Here is a 19,644-nt window from a genome sequence, read left to right on the forward strand (position 1 = left end):
GTCTTCTCATAATTCTTAAAATTTAATACACTCCAAAATCTTTTGAATGAAAAGCATACTAACGCACAAAATTCTGCTTAGTAGCTATCTCACTGGAAGCTCACAAAGAAAAGCAAACCATTTTCTCCGAATGAAAAAAGAAACTCCTGTCAGCTTTAACACTGAGTACAAGAGAAAAAGCATCGCTTGGGGGAAAAAATGGATTTCATGATCTCAGGGGTATTTATATTGTTCTGGAAAAGTTTCTGGTAATCCATTACACCTACTTATTCTTGGTATTTATTTAAAAATATTCAGCCCTGGTCTTATACACAATTGCTTCAACACATTCTTAGCTTCGGTTATTTGTCATGCCAACAATTCATGAAAAATTATGCATACAAATCTCCCTGTCCTTTTTGCTAAAAGACAGTCAGCTGTCCCAGAATAGAGCAGAAAGCTGTGGGGAGCACTGTGGTGTAATGGAGTCAATGCTCTACATTGTTATTTACCAGTTTAGAAACTTAATTGAAATATTTCAATTTACAATGAAGTGTTTTTCATTTAATGATCTCACAGTCTATTAATGTCAGTATGCATAGCAGTGGGAGTTTTAATGTTTTCAGGTATCTGAAATGTAAGTCACTCAGTACTGTTGGTGGTAATTCTGAACTGCCCCTCTATTCTAACAAGTAAAATACATATATTTTTTTTTTTATTCTTTAAAGGCTTCCTTGAACAAGGCTTGCTAGTTCAGGACGAAAAGAAATTACGAGACCATTATACCAAAACTGTGCAGTTCAAACTGGATGTGATGTCTCTTCTGCCAACAGACCTGGCATACCTGAAGGTTGGTTTGAACTACCCCGAGCTGCGATTTAACCGCTTGCTGAGGATTTCCCGGCTGTTTGAGTTTTTTGACCGCACGGAAACCAGGACCAACTATCCAAACATGTTTCGCATTGGAAACCTCGTCTTGTACATCCTTATCATCATCCACTGGAACGCGTGCATATACTTCGCCATTTCAAAGCTGATCGGCTTTGGAACTGACTCGTGGGTCTACCCCAACATCTCCATTCCAGAGTACGGGCGCCTGTCCAGGAAATACATTTACAGCCTCTACTGGTCAACGCTCACGCTGACCACCATTGGAGAAACACCGCCCCCGGTGAAGGACGAAGAGTATCTCTTCGTGGTCATCGACTTCCTGGTGGGCGTGCTGATCTTTGCCACCATTGTCGGTAACGTGGGCTCCATGATTTCCAACATGAACGCCTCCAGGGCGGAGTTCCAGGCCAAAGTCGATTCTATTAAGCAGTACATGCACTTCCGAAAAGTGACTAAGGACCTGGAAGCCAGGGTTATTAAGTGGTTTGATTACCTCTGGACCAACAAGAAAACGGTGGATGAGAAGGAGGTTCTCAAAAATCTGCCCGACAAGTTGAAGGCTGAGATTGCCATCAATGTCCACTTGGACACGCTGAAGAAGGTGCGCATATTCCAGGACTGTGAAGCTGGACTTCTCATTGAGCTGGTGCTGAAACTGAAACCTACGGTCTTCAGTCCTGGGGACTACATTTGCAAGAAGGGAGATATCGGGAGAGAAATGTACATTATCAAAGAGGGAAAGCTGGCTGTGGTGGCAGATGATGGCATAACCCAATTTGTAGTCCTAAGCGATGGCAGCTACTTTGGTGAAATCAGCATCCTAAACATCAAAGGTAGCAAATCTGGCAACAGGAGGACAGCCAACATAAGGAGTATTGGTTATTCTGATTTGTTCTGCTTGTCTAAGGATGATTTAATGGAGGCCCTCACAGAATACCCAGAAGCCAAAAAGGCTCTGGAAGAGAAAGGGCGACAAATTCTGATGAAAGACAATTTAATAGATGAGGAAGCAGCAAAAGCAGGAGCTGACCCAAAAGACTTGGAAGAAAAAGTAGAAAGACTTGAAACAGCTCTGGACACGCTGCAGACTAGGTTTGCTAGGCTCTTGGCAGAATTCAGTTCTTCTCAACAAAAAGTGAAGCAGAGACTTGCCAGAGTAGAAACCAGAGTGAAAAAATACGGCAGCGGCACCTTATCAGTTGGAGAAGCAGAGGCCGGAAAACCCGAGGAGCAGAAAAATAACTGATGGAGTATTTATATTTCCTTACTTAATGGAGAAGGTTGAAACGTGTGAAAGCCATAAATGTATATAAATGTGTGTGCATACATAGCCATGATTATTTTTATACAGACTCAAGAGAACGGTTTTTAGCGTTTTTAACTCAAGTGGTATTTTCTTGTAAATAGGACATTGTCACCTTCTTCATTGGGGGAGATTCTGGTCTGTCATTTGGGTACCTTTTTTTTGTACTGAGAGCGGGTTTCTTAAAAGCCATGCTCAGAACATCTGTGTATGATATGTGTACACCTTGACACATTGTCTCTTCATGTGCATGTTGTGTGACAAAGGCATTGTACTTAAACTAGAGGGATTGTTTTTTTAAAGGGCTTAACAATGTTTATAGGGTATGTGCTCTACCTTACTAGCCTATTAAATGTGTGGATGCACAGCCGGGCTTCTCAGAATCTCTGTTCATTCACAGTGAAGCAGTCTGCACAAACTGTAGGGCTACAGCTGAGGAGAAGCTGGCACTTGGCCTGTGCAGTGCAGCCCCATATGTGTATGGCACGGCCACACATCCGGATGCTTGTGTCTGAGGCTTTCCTACTGAGCTGGGACCCGCAGGAAGGGTCAGGATGGCAGAGCAGCTGCACACTTGGAAGGGAGTCTCCAGAAGCTCACTGGTGGAAGATGTCTGTGGCAACACAGCTTCACTAAACCTGGGAAGAGAAAAGAGGGTCTTGGTGTGAGCAGCTCCTGTACATGGGGTCTAGTGGGGGCGAGTGGTCAGTCCTGGAGGAGCTCTACTAGGAAACTATGAGGGCCAGCAGGACGGGCTTCCCTCAGCCAGCCTTCCCTCCACACAGGCTTTTTTGGGGGGCACGTCCTCTGTTGCAGTCTTTGCAGCTGTTAGACCTGTGCTTTCTTCCTTTTTATTTCATTTAATGATGCCTACTCCACCTTTCTTTGCTGCTTAGCGTCAGCTTTCCTCCTGTGTAGCTGTCACACTACCACATTTCCACTGGTTAGGGAAAATGAAGACCACATCTGCTCCGAAATTTTACTTGGGTCCTGTGGATTGAAGCCTGACTGTGCTGGCTGCTTTTGGGCCAGATGGAGGGTGGTCACCTCCTGGTGACTGCCAGAACCTGGCTCTGAGGTGAGTGCACAAGTCTGGCCCGCTCAGTGCTGTCACATCTAGGGCAGCACAGCGCTGAGATGGTTCCTTGCTCTGCCACATTGCAGCCCCCGGGATCACCTCCTCTGAAGGCTTCTGAAGGGATTTCTCTAATATTCTCCCTCCGGATTTAGCTGAGTAAATTCTCATCTCTGGGCAAGCAACTTTTCCCCTCCTGTGAACAGTTTTGAGCTTGGTGAGAGAGAAAAATCTGCCAGCAAGTAAGGAGCGGGGCTTGGCTTGCAGTAGTGGCACGGGGGCCACCAGACGAAGGCTTGAGCAAGGGCTGCAAAGTATCCCCAACACCAGGTTAGCTTTGCAGGGACCTGTTGGTGAAACCAGGCTGTGGTGTGACCAGTGGCAGCTGAGGGATGCTTTGGAGAGCACCTGTACCCTTTCATGGCAGACTTCAGAGCCCAGCCTCTCTGCCTTCTCCTGAGGCTTCACCCAGGGTAGCTGTGGGCCAGCAGCAGCAGGCTGGCAAGAGCACATATGTTAATGTCAAATCTTCCTGCCATCAAATTAACCATTTACTCATTTAATTGATGCTGGAAACAGTGGAAAATACACAGTGCCAACTAACATCAGTGAGAGCTGTCTGCAACATTACAAGCCCCATTTCTCGAGCAGGAGAAGGTTTGCCCATGTCATTTTAAGGCAGAGAAACCCAGCCATCCTCTGGCCCCATCTCCTCACTGGGCCAGCCTCTCCTGCCCAAGCAGAGCTGTACCAGGCACAGCAGCTTCAGCACGGGGCCAGGCTCCTTCCAACCTCCTCAGCGCAGCTGATGGGCTGGTGCAGGGCCACTGCTTACAGCATTACAGCCAGATAGCCACATGTGGCTTGTCTGGATAATAATCACAGAATCGTTAGGGTTGGAAAAGCCCTCCAAGACCATCTGGCCCAACCATCCCCCTACCACCAATGCCACCCACTAACCCATGTCCCTAAGCACCACATTCAACCTTTCCTTGAACACCCCTCAGGAACAGTGATGGTGAAGTGTCGTTGACTACTTAGACCAAATTTATACCTGTTAAAGCCACCCCCCAAAAAAAACAAGAGTGGTTGTCTACCTGATGGGTCAAACCGCTTGAGCCATCAGGTAGAGCATAGCTGCTCTTCCCTTTTCCTTCTCTTGGACCGGTTAACACATGCCACAAAAAGATCTGTTACTGCTATTGGCTTCAGTCTCTTTGAAATGTATGGCTCTTGGTGGTATGAAATCACGTCCTTCATCTCTGTAAGATGTTTTCCCCTTTCATGTGGATACAGCATGTACATTAAAACCTTTTGAGTAACACTCGAGTAACTCTGTGTTCTCTTATCCCTCTGCTCCTGCTTTTTAGTGTTTTATCGCAGACTTTGATACTGCTGATAGCACACGGCCCAGAAAATCAGTACTTGAGGCAAAGATCTGAAGCAAGGAAAATCCAGGCAGGAAGCACCGCGCTTTCCCCTTGCTGCAGGGTGCCTGGCCCAGCGCCTGCTTTCCATGCCCAGCTTTGATGCTGGTACAGTGCTAGTGGGTGCAATGCAGGCACCAGTGCCCGAGCATTGTGTTTCCTCAGCAAACGGGGTTTTAATGGACACAGTGCTCACATGCCACGCTTGTACAGGACACAACCCCTGCTGAAGCAGGTGGCCATGGGGTGGTAGTGTTGCTCCAGCCTGGAGGCACCCAAGAGATGCAGACGGTTTTAACATGTGCTGCAGGTGCAGGAGGGTAAAGCTGATGGAGCAACTCCATCATCCTCCAGGTCCTGCTTGCAGAGATCTTCCCTAGGGAACAGGCCCCAAGTCAGGGTCTGGCTCCAGAGCAGCAAATAATGCAATAGCACTCCCTCCTTCTGCCCACATCCCTCCCTGACTATTTCAGTAGAAACAGCTGCTCTGGAAAAATTCACACCAGGGAAGGGGACAAGAGAAAGGGTGGTGATAGGAACCAGCACGTGCATGTGCACATACCCCCAGCTAGAGCCGCAGATCTTCCTGCAGGAAGTGCCCAGGGAAGGAACAGCCCCTGCACTTAATTCTCCCTTAGACACCTGCTTTACAGTTCTGCTCCTGCCAAGTATTTATTAACCAAGGAGCACAGAGGGCTGTGCTTTACATTAAGAAACAAACCGTTCATTTTCCTTTTCCCCCTGAAGAGCAGCATTGCTGCTTGCTGGTCTGCAAGGCAGGTTTGTTCTCACAGTGCTGCCACTGGCCAGGATGAGTGAGGATTTCATCAGGCAGAGGCAGCCCGGGCTGTCCAACGAGATAGGGCAGGGAGGACGAGTAAGGGAGAGCTGCTCTCCATCCTTACACGCTGGCTGGTGACATGACAGCATTTGCACTTGGCTTCGTGGTCCCCTGGCTCCTCTGTTGATGTTTCCACCCTGGAAAAGACAAAGAGAACCAAGCCCCTGTTTACATAATTCAGCATCCATAAAATCCCTTTGTGTACTCCTGTGAGAGCAAAGCCAATCGTGCACTAGCTGGGTCTGGCAACCGTACAGGCAGCCGCAACGCAGGATTCCAGCTGTGGCAGCTTTCCTGAGGGAAGCCATCAACCCGGGAATCCCCGTTTCCCCCTGCGGCTGAGTTCACAGCAGAGAGGAGATGAAAAGAGGATGCTGTGGGGAGCCAGGAAAGCCCCGCTCCCTCTGCTCAGCCTGAGGGGGAAATGGAGGGAAACTGGTACAAGCCCTGAGAAACAACCTCCGGGCCTAGAAGCAGTCTGGCCTTTTGTTTCCAAAATTCAGATTCCAGCTTGCTTTTTCAAGCTTGTTTCCAGCTTGAATTTACTCACTGGGTTCACAAAAGCAAAGGCCGAGGCCTGCTGCTGCCACCCCCCCGTCACAGCTTCACTGCTGAAGAGCTGCTGCTGTGTGTGAGGAGAAGCAGGCAGGGAGGGGAGGCTGGCAGCCTCAGGGTGTCCTCCTCTTCAAGGAGGAGCACAGACTTTGCTCCAGGAGCAGCAGCAGCTCTCACAAAGCCTTTCTTCATCAGCTCTGCCCTTTCTGCAGGGCGATCACAGGAAGCAGCACCATGGCTGTGCTGAAGCCATGCTCACAGGAGGCCAAGGAGGTTGCCACCATTGAGCTCAAAGCTCTGCCCTATTTGTGGTTCCTAATCTCTCAGCTTTTGGCCTCCTTTGACGTATCATTTCTTTGTCTTCCAGGCTAGAAAAATAAAGCTTTCTGTTCTCATCTCCAAGGCCTGTTTTCTCTCCTTCCTTCTGGAGATGCAGCCCCACTGAGGTCACCAGAGCCTCACAGGCACCATGCAGGTGCCTCACACGGCAAGATCCAGTGGCCACTCACTGACTCTCCACAGGAGATAGAAAAACACTAGAAGATTTTATTTTTACTTTTTAGCACTGCTTACCTCTAGAGCTGATGCATCGAACAGGCCGTGCTGCAGAGACCCACTCTTTTTAGGAGAATCAGTTGCCAGTTCCCCACTGAAGAGTAAATACTGTACTTGCAGAACATTTCATCTCATCCAACAAGCTTCAGTGGGATCCCCACTACTTTCACATTGTGCGTGGATTTAGGCCACTTACAGCAAGTCCTCAGGGCTGCTTGTTCCTCTGCACCAGACCAACACCCAGCACAACGAAGCCTCTCGCCCAGCAGGGGCCTGGAAAGTCGTTTTTCTTTTTTCTTTTCTTTCCTTTTCTTTTTTTTTTTTTTTTAAACAGATCCTGACTGTTGAAAGCGCAACGCCTTGCAATAATATAGCTGTCTCAAACTGCACTCATGCAAAGCTCAGAAAAAAAGCTTTGTGTCTAGCAACAAAAAGCCGTGGAGCTTTTCTAGGAAAGCAAAACCACTTTGGGTTCCTCCCAGCTTTGGTTTCCACCTCCTTCCCAACACGGGCTGCGAGCAGCAGGCTTGCTCCCAAGGACAAGGTTTCAAGGCTTTGAGGTTTCCCAGCACCAAACTGCAGCAGCCACGAGCACCAGCAGCTGGAGGAGGATGAGGAGGAGCAAGAGCAGCAAGGGCAGAGCCACACAGCACCTGGGCCCCGTGTTAGGCTATTCCCCTCTGGAGATCCTAGTTCAGGAATAAGAGATCATCCCAAAAGAGATAAAGAAGCCTGCATTATGTTTTGAGGAGTAAGCACCAGTGGTGGTGGGGCCAAAAGGTCGCCTGCTTTATTTGGGGTGACTCTGCAAAGTTCATAGGATTCTTCATGTGCAGATGGAGATTGATTTAAAAGACATAAAACCAATGTCAGTAGCACCATAGAGATTCTTTAGAAAGCATGCTTTCAGCACTAGGGTTTGTTTCCCTGACAAATTTCCTGTACTGTATTAAAAGCAATTACACTAGTGGAAAAAAAAAGCTTAATTGTATCATTAGATTACCTGTCTTCATACTTTGCTGTCAGAAACTTAACCAAAGCAGTACCGAAAAGTGCTGGGTCAGGGGTGGGAGGGAGGGCCCCACATCCAGCAGCAAGGCAGTATGTCAATGGCAGGCAGTGGCAGGAAAACCTTCCTGGAGGTCAGCATCTCTCTTGGCAAAGCTACAGTGACAGAGATCCCAGCTGTACTGCGTACAGCACAAGCCACCTGACAAGCGACTTCTAAGAAATAACACTTAGAGAAATCTAGCAATACAACACCTTTTTCAATTATGTCAGAAAAAAAGGCAGCAGAAGACATTTTTAGATTAAGTACTGGAGAAAAATAAATGCCATTATTTCATGGAGCTGTTTCATGGAGTTGTCAAGTCAACTTCTCATCAGGGTAAGAACTGACATGTCTAAAGGCAAAAGCCAATATCAACTCTATTTATAAAACAGCATTCCTTCTATAAAGGCCAGTATATACGGTGAATTTTCTTAATAAAATTTGTGTCAGGCCCCTGGTGGTGCTATGGACTTGATGACAAAAACACAGGCCATTAATCCTTGCCTTGGCCAGAAAAAGCATGCAGCTTTTTAGAAGTCTTAGCTAATACTGACACAGACCAACAATGGATATAACTACCTAATAAAACAATTTATAGTGACAATAAATTAATAATTACATAATTAATTAACAATAATTAATAATTACAGCTGTGCCAGTGAAGCACCTTAAAGCTGACACTGTGGGGGCTGTCCTCCTACCAAACATTGGCAGCGTGTAGGCCCGTGCTCCAGAGCACAAACCCAGGCAGGCAGGCAGGCGCCCATATGAGAGCCTACATGTAGGCTCAGCACATCAGCTCCACCACTCCTGTACGGTTTAACACATGGTCTGAAGCTCCTGCTTCAGCTTTTGGATGAGTGGTACGACTGACTAATCCAAGAGAGCTGCATGGAGAGCCTGGCTCATCGCCAGCCCGTTCTCCTGTCAGCTTTCCTCAAAGCATGGGGTGCAAGACGGCCTCCTTGGCTGTCACGGTCCAGGCTCATACTAGTGCCTGCTGAACAGAAGATAAGCCCAGTCAGAAATTCACAAAACAGTGTTCCTTAATCACCCAAACTATGTTCACACCTCCGATGGCTGCTCCTGAAATTGTTACAGCAACTAACAACTGAAGTTTCCATGTTCCTTTCAGATTCAAGTCCTAACACACCTCTAGATTTAAACAAAACTATTCCTTTACTCCTAAGGAAATCTGAAAGAATCCTGTTTTTGTTCGGTATTAATGATTCCTTTCAAGGCATCTTGCATTACTATCATTTGAGGCATACAGTACTACAAAATACAGATGAAAGCCTGATATCCCCTTCACACCAAGGCTGGAAGCATCGTGGCAATTTATCTGGGTGCAGAGGGAAACACTCTGATACATTTGTCATTTGTCAAATGAGACAATGCTGAGATGCCCAAATTTTTTTTATTTTTTTTTTTTTATATATTTTTAATATTCAGGACATGCTGGAGAACATCAGCATCCTGGCATTAGACCACTGCCTTGTGTTCTGGGTCACTCAAGGGGCACTCAAGCAAGCCCAACTAGATCCGTGCTGAATTCTATAGACCTGAAGTTTGCTAAACCCCGCTGAAAGGCTGAATGAAGATAAAGCACATTCAGGTTGTTCCCAGAGCCCAGCAGAAGAGGACTGAAATGGCATTTTCCATGCTTTGACAAGCCTTTCAAGCTACAAAAACTGGAACTCCTGTAGGGCAGGAAAGCAGCTTGCAGTTACAAGATTTCAAGAGTTATTATTTGAAACTGCTCCGGCTGGAGGTTTCGCACATTTGTAACACTGCTAAGGAGGTAAGGTTTCAATACTGTGGCATTTTGGGTAAATTAAGTAGAAATTTTAAGTGGAAAATTTGTCAAAGTCCTTATATCTTACCTGAAAACGATTCCTCAAAAAAAAAAAAAAAAAAAAAAAACCACCTACAGTTTTAAAGGCTAATACAGTTATGTATTATTTTAATCTTAATGCTACAGGAAGATAGAAGAAGCATATTTAAGATGTTAGCACTTCTGTGAGAACTTTGTACGCCTATCCAACCACATGGACTGCCCAGCTCTTGGACCTATATAAAAAGCGTGACTTATATGCCTATCAGTTGGATATAACCATCCATAGCTACATCAGAATAAAACATATTATAGGAATATCGGTTGAATAGTGTTAGATTACTGATGGCAGTACATACCAGATGGCAGTATCATCATGTAGTTCATACCTGCAACAAAACAGCTCAGCAGAATCCATTCTCGCTATCTACAGCAAAAGATGCCCCAAAACCCAAATGAGTCAGCAAGAACCATCATTAGATTACCTTGCATTTTCCTCTTAAATCTGATATGCTATGAGGTGAAAACGCTGAAGGCGTACCTTAAGTGCCACCTAGAGATCAAAGACCAGAAGACAGAAAGTACCCTTCTCACCCCAGCAAGTTTCAGTCCTCACATCAAGGCAGCCTTCTTGTGTCAGCCTGGATTCGAGAGCAGACCATCGCTGGACCCCGCAGCACTACAGTTCATTCCTGGAGAGCTTTTACACATCTGTAACCCTCAAATTATGCTATACTACAACGTTTTCTAAACAAATAATTTAATATGCAGTTTATCAAAGTAAGGAAATCACTTGTTTTCTTTTTCACTGAACCATGGTGAAAAAAGGTCACTGTTTTATTCAGCATCATAGTTACATAACAGTTGTCTGTTTCTATTACTAGAAAGAATTTATTAAAATAATCCTGAAAGACATCTTTTCTTTCTCCAATGATTTCAAAACTACGCCTTTTAATGCCAATTCCACACAGTCACTGATTTGATCTCTAGTAGTCAGTTATAGCAATTGTCAAGGCACAAGCTCAGCTCTGCACATCAGCTGTAGCTTGTATTACGAAAGAGATATGCCAGTTACGTCTTCACTTAAAAATGCATAATCCCTTTATCATATATTGCAACAGGAGAAATTAACATTAAACACAGACTACAAAAGGTAAAGGATTTATTTCTGATATGATTTGTAAAGTTAAATTAAAAACCTACTGAATACTTTATGTAGTAGATGAACATAACTGTAGTATTTACTTTCTAACAGTTTATTTAATGGTTGGAAGTGTACAACATGAAGTAGGCCTTGTTTAATATTTTTTAAATTTTGCTTATTGTTAGATGAGATTAAAATGCAGTAGCCATCCCTTTAGATTATGTTGCAACACTGATCATGTGCCTTGATAAGTAGGAACAACGATTCATTAAATAAATGGTGATGACATAACATGTAGGGAAGACTTTGGATTGTCTATTTAAAATGTCAACATAATAGGCAATTAAGAATAAAACTTCATTTTAAGTGCACTTCCACATGCTTTGTTTATAATATAGCAAAGACTTCCTATCTTTTTTCCTCAAACACTTCACTCCCTACTCTAAAGCTGTTCAGTTGAAAATGCACTTTCCCCAGTAAACTTTTTTTTTTAAAAAAAGCAACTAAAATTTCTACCTTTTCATATGCTAAGAAATGTTTTTTCCTAATTAAAAACCACAATTTATTACAAGACATGTGAAGACAACATATAGTGAAATGAATTTTAATTGTTGTGCTGTGACTAAAGTAAAGTTCTCAAGGCTGCAATTTAACATTCCAAGTTCTCCCTTCCATCTTTATTGATTCTTAAGGTTTTGCACAGAAACTCTTTGGGGGCTAGAACAGCAGTAATTGCATCACACTGTTTTCCAAGACTTCAAGTTTCAAAAGCAAACTCTTCAAAAAGTACAGTTCTTGATTTGATTAGATACAGGGACAAAAATATAGCACATACTTGAAGGTTACATGGTCTACAAATGATGGCAATATTTTCCTTGGGAGAGTACAGTTTGTTTTCTTGTAAATACTCAAAAAGGCTCAACTTCAAGCAGTAATAAACACAAGCAAAAGTGATTTAACCCTTAAAATAAATATTCAGGAAAACCTCTCTGTACATACAAGTGAAAGAATATGTAACACTTTCACGCTAAAAGAAAAAATAAAGATTTTGTTCATATAAGCAGCTGAAATCTGCTGTTCCAGCCCAATGTCCCCAGTAAAGAAGGGAGGCACAAACACAGGTGACTACTGTAGCTCACTATCTTATGGCCTTTTTGGACAGGGACATCACCACCATCATTTATTTAATCCCTTTTGTTATATTTATTACAGCATGCCAAATCCTTTGGCATATGTGATGGCCTTCAATAATCTTTCCTTAAGCTTTTCTTTGCTTGAGTACTCCGGAAGCAAAAGTACATTAAAGCATGTGTGAGATGTAGGTAACCTGTGGAAAAACACAAAAAAGAAGAATTCAGATTGAGGAACACTTACTACATGCTAAGAAATACATCACCATGTTCTAAATACATAACAATGGATTCAAAGAGAACCTACTTTGCTTAAAGATTAGCTTAATTAAATGTGAAAGCTTTAATAAATTAAAGCAGAGAATTTGCTTCCATTTATAAACAAGCAAGTGTAATGTAGAATTTTACCTCTCTGTATCTGGGCCATTTTTGGCTATGATCATCTTTAACTTCCCAAGTCCTCCCACAGGGGCTCTGTCTGTGCCTGTTGTAAACTGCAAGAATAGCCTTTTCTGTTCATCTGTAAATGAATGGACTATCTCCCAGAATTCCCTAGTAAGGAAGAAAACAACAATAAGTAAACTGGAAATTGTTTTGCTACAAATGAGGCTTTCAAAAGTAGCTTAACTTCAAAAAGTTTTAGTACTCTCATTGATCTTATCAATTTACAAGTTGCACTCATAAAACAAGTATCAACATATTTACCAGTCACTGAGACACTAAAGTAGAAATAAAAAAATATTACCAAAATATTGCAGTTTAACTATTTTAAGTCCTAATTCTGCTGATAAATGATCTGAAAATATTCCTTGTTTTATTATTCTTGTGCCCTATAACGATACACTGGTTATACTGTCCAGTTGAACCATCTTTTTTCTTAAACTCCACAGTAAACAAATGCAACTGCTGTCAAAGTTCCTCCACCCTAACACAAACTACAGTTTTAAGTCAAAAAACCAGAAGACTAAAGGCGTGTTTCTCTGATCCTTGCTTACACAGAGTTCTCCAGTCAAAGGGGACAGTAAAGGGGAAAAAAACATTACAAACATTTTTCCTCTTAAAAATGTTGAATTTGCTTGATTTCTAATTAGAAAGTTCTACACACATCGTACCTACTCAAACAATTCAGTGTTTGCAATCCTTCCCCTCCCTCTTCCCCCCGCCCAACAAAACCACAAGCAGTGATAATTTATTCACAGAATGACAAAATGGTTTGGGTTGGAAGGGATCCTCCTCGAGGATCATCTAGTTCTAATCCTTCTGCCATAGGCATGGACACCTTCCACTAGACCAAGAGGCTCAAAGCTCCATCTAACCTGGCCCTGAAACAGTCCTACTTATATGGTTTAAGAGAAATACAAAAATCCCAAGGAAAATACCATCAAAGTTTTATAAAAGTTCACTGGAAGCTAAAAACATTGCTTATGCTATCTGCTCTAATGACAGTACTTGAGTAAAGTGCAGTTATAGATAAGACTTATTTCCGATACTACAAAAATACTCAATCTGACAGTGTTAAATTCACTATGAAGAAACAGGCATGTAAAGTGCTTGTACTCCTTCAGAAATTATAAAAGATTACCTAATAATAAGAGAGTCTCTTGTATAGCCACCATCATACTCTGTAGTTTCTTCTAGTGCTTGAAAATCTAAATTCTGTAAGAAGATGACATTTTAAAAAACGACCACTAATTATATTAGGATCAAAAAAGCTCCACTTTTTTCTGGTGTACATTCAGGATTCTTACCCTACTTCCACAAATTAGTAATTCAATTTCCTCTGGTCTAAATAAATATTTCAAAGGAGATTCATTGGTCACCATGTGGAATCCTCTCCGAAAGGCCTTGAACTGCTTTTCTACTGATTTATTGAGTATATAGTCAGCATACAGATTGACAAATTCCTGCAAGGAAACAGCCCCCAAGAAATTCTTAGTACTTCAACACATACTCCACTCAAAGTATCTCCTAACAATGTAAAACTCCAAAAATACATTTAATCCTATGCATTTAATACATTTAATTCTACATAATTCTCAGCTTCTATTCATCTGTGGTGAAGAACAAGTCACAAATATCCCTCAAACAGGCCAAAACATCACACCCAGAACCCAGAAGCTAAGCATGTATGTACCAATGCCCTCTAACAAAAAGAGCAACCACCCCTCAAAAAAAAATAATAATAAATAATGAACTGCCATGCTTTAAAACATACATTATAGAAGTGAGACCAACCTCTATAGAGTCCTAGGTAATTCTGCACATAGCATCTAAAAATTACACGTTACATTAGAAATATATATCTGAGGATAAAGTGTACCTTTCTATTTTCATTTGTAATAGGAATTTTATCACCGTTTTCCTTTAAATCATGCATCATTGGATTGCCAAAAAGATCCGTATGGGATATTTGAAACGTTATCATCATATCATCTTCCACACTTCCTTCATACTCAAGCAAGTCTCTCAGACTCTGGTAAAGAACCTAATGGAAAAAGAAATACACATCTGTCCATAATGAAGTTTCAACACATGATTCAAGAATACAAACTGAAGGTGTCAGAAAAAACAAGTGGGATTATATTTTTATAGCGAAGTAGAAGTAATTAATGTTCCCCTCAATGTTTTAATTACTGGAAGTTCACATGTAAGCCTTGCCCTCTCACTAGCTGGATCTTTTTGGTACATCCACAGCACCTCTTAAAATACCTTGCATTGAAAACAACTGGACTTGAACTCTGGATCATGAGGATTGGGGAGCATCCCACACTTGATAGCATTAGAGAAGATTGCATGGCTTGACTACTCTGAACTTCATCTCTGGCTTCTGAAGCTTGGAAGTAAGTTCCAGTCATATTAGAATACCAAGAGTTAAAAAAAAAAAAAAAAATGTCTTAAAAGGTCAACATAGGTGTCAGAACAGAAAAAGAAGAGTAGCAGGAAAAAAGAACTACCCTGACTGCCTTGTTCAACAGAAATAAATCTATATTTCTCCAGTCAAAAATGTTTAGTTTATAATTGTAACTACTGGAATCTGGGAGCACTGTATTTCTCAACATCATTTGACAGAGAAACTGGTCACAGCTGACATGTTGATACGTATAGTCATCCAAAGCAGACTGGATAGCCTATTTTTTGATTACACGTGCCTCAATTCCTGATTATATCAAAACAAAAGACACGTTTTTTAAATTATCACCTTACTCTTTTTTTTGAATACCTGAAGATTTTGCATAACTGCTTCTGAAAAGGGAAGTGTCCCACCACTTTGAAACGAAATGAAGCATAACAAGCCCTACTCATTAGCATAAGAGAAAGCTACTGGTGCAGGGCCAAGACACCCCACATACATGCTTCTATGCATGCTTCAGTAACATATGCTGGCAGCTTGGTGCTTTTACGTAGCTGTTGGCTGGGAACAAGAGAGGTAAAATAGACACTGATCACTGCTTGCAAACTTAATGAGTATTTATGAACCGCTGCCTCTGTCCTTTGCTTAGGAAACATGAAACAAGCATTGTGTCTCTACATGTCAACTGCTACTGTTATGTATTTTGTAGAAATCTATTTCTACAAATACAGGTAAATGCCTCAGTTTAGAAATCTCCTTGGGAAGACACTAAGCAACTGTTAATAATGACATTAAGCCACTTTGGCAGTATGTAAAAAAAAGAGCAAAGCTTTAACAACACTCAGTCTTATTTGTTCACTGCCTCCTCCAAATCAGATGTAGGTTTTATTGCTTATGAATTTGTTTTAACAAATACAGACTCTTCACACAAGTCACTGGTTAATTCGCTTCCACCTCTGACAATGATCTTGTGTTTTAATTTAAATCTCGGTTAAGATATTGCCTAGAAAAGGCAGTAATAAACTCAAAGAACATAACGAACTTACAGGATGAGAGTCTGCCAGATCACGGAAAGTTCCTTTTTTGCCCATTAGCTTCCTGTAGACAACCATGGGAAAATGTACATCCAGTATACAGTTATTGTAAATAGCGAGCCCCAGCACTATGCCAATCAGCGTGAACTGACCCTCAGTTTCAAAAGAGGACGGATTAAACCAAAACAGTTTTGTGGATTCATCATATGTGAACATACCTGCAAAAAATGATTTTGAACAATTGCGGTTACATTTCAATAAAAATGCCAAGTAAAACATACTTTTATAAACCTATTTAGAGCACCTCCAAAACATATTTAAAGTTATACTGAATTTAATGGCAAAAAAGAGAAGCTACTTACCTTTAGGATAACTGAAGCTGCTCGAAATGTTAGTACTCGCTTTATGACTACAAGCAAGCATGAGGCCTGCAATACAACATCCTAAAATGCCTGCTGAAGTCATACATATAAACCTTTTTCTACCCCTTCCATTATTGAGGAAGCAGCAGCACATTGTCAACATAGATTTTAACTTTGATAAATACTACAGGGCTAGAAAAGAACAATCAATAGCCATGTGGATGAAATCGTCCTGAAGAACTCTAGTTACTGCAGAGTGATGGCCTTCCCATGCCAATTCCAATTCAAAGGGACAGGAATAGATGCAGCCGTATCACTGATCTGGAAGCTATGATGATAAGCTGGGATTAACCATTACATGTGAACTTAAAACAAGGTAGATGCCTAACACACATAAATACATGCCTAAAGATGTATTTTGGTAACTGAGTTAGTGCAGCTATCACATACATCCTAACTTGAGGAAGAAACCTAGCACAGGACTGTTGTTTCAAAGAGAAGCTGCAATTTTAACATGTCACTGCTGAAAGGGTAGGTTTTTCCTTTTTCCCTTATCCCTTTATCTGATTCAGATCACTGCTTCAGGTGACTGATCCCCTGCCAAGTTCACTGCAGGTTTTAATAAACAGCTGAACTGGTACCTGCTAAGAGCTGCAGGGAAGGGATAGGACTACGTGGACGAGAGAAAGTTTCTCTCCCTTTTGCTGTAACAAGCCATTAGATTACCTCTTGTTCATGAAACCATGGTTTTTATAGAGGCTATAAGCTATTTAAATGAATCCCACTGTGAAGTCTGGTAAGCAAAGACAAATACAAAAACAGACTTAAGAGGAGGTTAAGAGACCACAGTGGATAAATAAAGCCATATTGCCAGTGACCTACAGCTTGTACAGCTAAGCCTGATGATGTCCCTGCAGAATCTAAGGCAAAGTATCCAGGCTCCTTCCTCTCAACACGGCAGAAGTTAGATGCATGTGGTCAAGTATGTGAACTACATTTGCCTCAAGATTTATCTCAACAGCTCTTAAAGAGATACGCATATTTACAACCTAAAGAGATGCACAAATTGGTTACAAAGCCACAGAGCCACCAAATGCCTCCTTAGACTGAAAATAAGATGTCACCTTCAAACAAGATATGAAGCCTGAATTCTCATTCAACTGAACCTAAGGGAATGACCTGCAAACTCATTCTAAGAAGCTGGCTATTCCCCAAAATAGATTATTATTTATCTCAGTAAAGTACTAGGACAGGGTCAGCTATCAACGGCAACACAAATAGACTAACATCAGGCAAGAAAACTGGAAATCAGAGACAGATGAGCAACACAAGCATATGAAGGAGAAACATTAAACAGAGGCCTGCATTCCATTTTCCGAATTGGCTGAAGTTTAGGCAGCTTCTGGATTACTGGCATAATAAAAGCAATGACTTGTACTTTCTGGAAGATGATGAAAGAGTTAAACAGTGAAAACAAACAATTCCAGAAAATGTATAATAATGAAGGACTAACAGTTTACCCATATTCACATCTGGAAAGACTAAAATGAAATGCAGTATTTTATTCATTGACCCAAATTGAAACTATTGTACATTAAAATTACAACATAACACCAGAAGAAAGAAAAGCTGCAATAAGGGGAAAATGCAACAAGGGGAAAACAATTTTGTAATGCTGCTAAGAATTAGATGAAGCTATTCCTTCTCTTCCCATGAGAATTGTTGGTCATAAATCTCATACTTTGTGATTTTGCTTTTTTTTTTTTGACAAAAACTTTAAGATAGTTTAATATGAAAACATTTGAAGTGCACTACCAAATAACTATTATAATAAACATCACTCCACACACGCCTATTAGGCAGATGTTTTAAATTCTATTTAAAGGATTTCTATCACTGGTAAATGAATCATTCGCAAGTCAGCAGAAGTCACAGTACAACAGCTTATACACTGCATACACCACAGTGCATATTAATATATGTGTAAAAGAAAAGAATGTGAAAGCAAGCTACATTTTCTGATTTTACATATTTATACCAAAAGCAGAAAAAAAGCTATTTTTTGTTGGCAAAGCTGATATAAATACAAAACTGCTTGTAATTGTTTGTATTTTGAATTAAAAAAAAAAGAAACCATGCATGCACACCTGATCTGTTATCCATCTTTATCTAGAGGGAACGTACATACACAAGCAAAATCTTAGCTGAACCAGACTTCAGTTATTACACAGGTCTATTCAATATATAGCACAATGAAGAAACCCACGTAAGTTCTCTTTAGATAAACTCAGGTTAAAACAAACATTTCACATGGGAAACAGTACTTGAACAAAGTACTAAGATTTCCTTATTTTGCCATTCTTTAATATATTCCAAGTACCCTTTAACTCAGATTCCAAATCTGATTCCAACAGCAGTTTTTGGAGTGAATAAGACTGAGTCTGCGTCACTTGTTACAAGCACCCGCCTTGGTATGGCAAAGGCCAAGTCCCAAGATCCAGATTCTCTTAACATGTCTGGGGACTTCCTCCTTCATCTGGTCAAAACAAACACCTATTTCCTAGTCGATTTTCTAAGCTACAAAACTAAGAACAACAGTTTTAAAAAAAAGTTTGATAACCACATTAACTGATGGCCACAAGCTGTTGAGCTTTAACAGAAGTTAGATTAGAGGAACTAAAACATGACATCACATTCCATGTAATCATGAAATTATGATAGAATCCCAGTAGGTCTGATTTCTGTCCTGAGAGAACATTCACAATAATGTAATCATTTAAATTCTGCCACAACTGCAGGCAAGCTGCATATTAAAAGCATGTATGTGCATGAATAAAAACAGAAGTGTAAGAGACTGGTGCAGGGAGCAATGGAAAAATAATAAAATGGAAATGTGACTTAAAACAAATATAAAAACCTTGTAGTTGGTTAAGAAGAACTAGGAACAGTTTGATACATCTTAGTCACTCAAGTTTGACACTACTGTCAAACTAGAGACATTTTAGTGTAAATCATTAGAAGAACTGAAACTCTTAAACATATAAATATATGTATGTATTTTCTTAAGCTGGGGGAAGGGGAGGAAATAACTCAAAAACTCACCATAGTCCTACTCTGGTTTTATTGCAGAAGTTCTTCCTCTCTGGTTTGCTTACTAATTCTAGAAGCTAATCACAAAGCAAAGCGAGGAGAAAAGTGAGAGAACAAACAAAGGAACCCTGCAAAGGAACCCTGCACTACTGACATATTTAAGCAAACAATGGCAGCTTTCTCTAACTACATACAGTTATGCCTTTCATCATTGCTCCACAGGAGGATGACTGATGGCAAAACACTGAGCCTTAATGTGTCAAGTACTCTCAGTCACCAAGGAATCTGGGGAACTTCAGGGAAAAGAAGCAGCAAATGTAGAAAGGCACTGCAAAGAGCTTACTAATTACTCAGAAGCGAAGGTAACATACCAATATCTGGATTGAAGATTTCTTCCACAACCAGTTGAAAAAATTCTTTGGAAACACCTCCTTCATCTACCCCTTGCTCTCCTTCAAATTCAACATACAATTGCTTCTTCAAGTCTGCAGGATTTTCCATGGCAATCATCTCTAGCTATTG

The 19,644-nt window shown here is 41.3% G+C and overlaps 2 protein-coding genes and 1 long non-coding RNA gene across 5 annotated transcripts in view; 1 reads left to right on the forward strand and 2 right to left on the reverse strand.

Annotated features, from left to right (window-relative positions):
- CNGA3 (cyclic nucleotide gated channel subunit alpha 3) overlaps positions 1–4,532 on the forward strand; it is a 35,274-nt gene extending 30,742 nt beyond the window's left edge. For both annotated transcript variants that reach the window (XM_082780393.1, XM_082780394.1), the window contains one exon: positions 708–4,532. In XM_082780393.1, coding sequence (XP_082636519.1) covers positions 708–2,116 — 1,409 coding nt within the window. In that variant the 3' untranslated portion in view covers positions 2,117–4,532. The remainder of the gene's footprint in view (positions 1–707) is intronic.
- Positions 2,717–7,738, reverse strand: LOC309888171. Its single transcript, XR_014319135.1, has 3 exons — positions 6,645–7,738; positions 5,397–5,653; positions 2,717–2,811 (listed from the first exon to the last, which is right to left on the reverse strand). It is a non-coding gene; the product is annotated as an uncharacterized lncRNA (long non-coding RNA).
- Positions 7,739–10,304: 2,566 nt separating this feature from the next.
- Positions 10,305–19,644, reverse strand: part of UBE3A (ubiquitin protein ligase E3A) — a 48,917-nt gene continuing 39,577 nt past the window's right edge. For both annotated transcript variants that reach the window (XM_082770980.1, XM_082770981.1), the window contains 7 exons: positions 19,494–19,638; positions 15,683–15,888; positions 14,106–14,270; positions 13,534–13,689; positions 13,368–13,441; positions 12,194–12,337; positions 10,305–11,982 (listed from right to left, as the gene is read on the reverse strand). In XM_082770980.1, the coding sequence (XP_082627106.1) occupies positions 11,862–11,982; positions 12,194–12,337; positions 13,368–13,441; positions 13,534–13,689; positions 14,106–14,270; positions 15,683–15,888; positions 19,494–19,638 (1,011 nt within the window). In that variant the 3' untranslated portion in view covers positions 10,305–11,861. The remainder of the gene's footprint in view (positions 11,983–12,193; positions 12,338–13,367; positions 13,442–13,533; positions 13,690–14,105; positions 14,271–15,682; positions 15,889–19,493; positions 19,639–19,644) is intronic.

Source organism: Aythya marila, assembly GCF_965140915.1.
Source record: "Aythya marila genome assembly, chromosome: 1".
Taxonomy (NCBI): Eukaryota; Metazoa; Chordata; class Aves; order Anseriformes; family Anatidae; genus Aythya; species Aythya marila.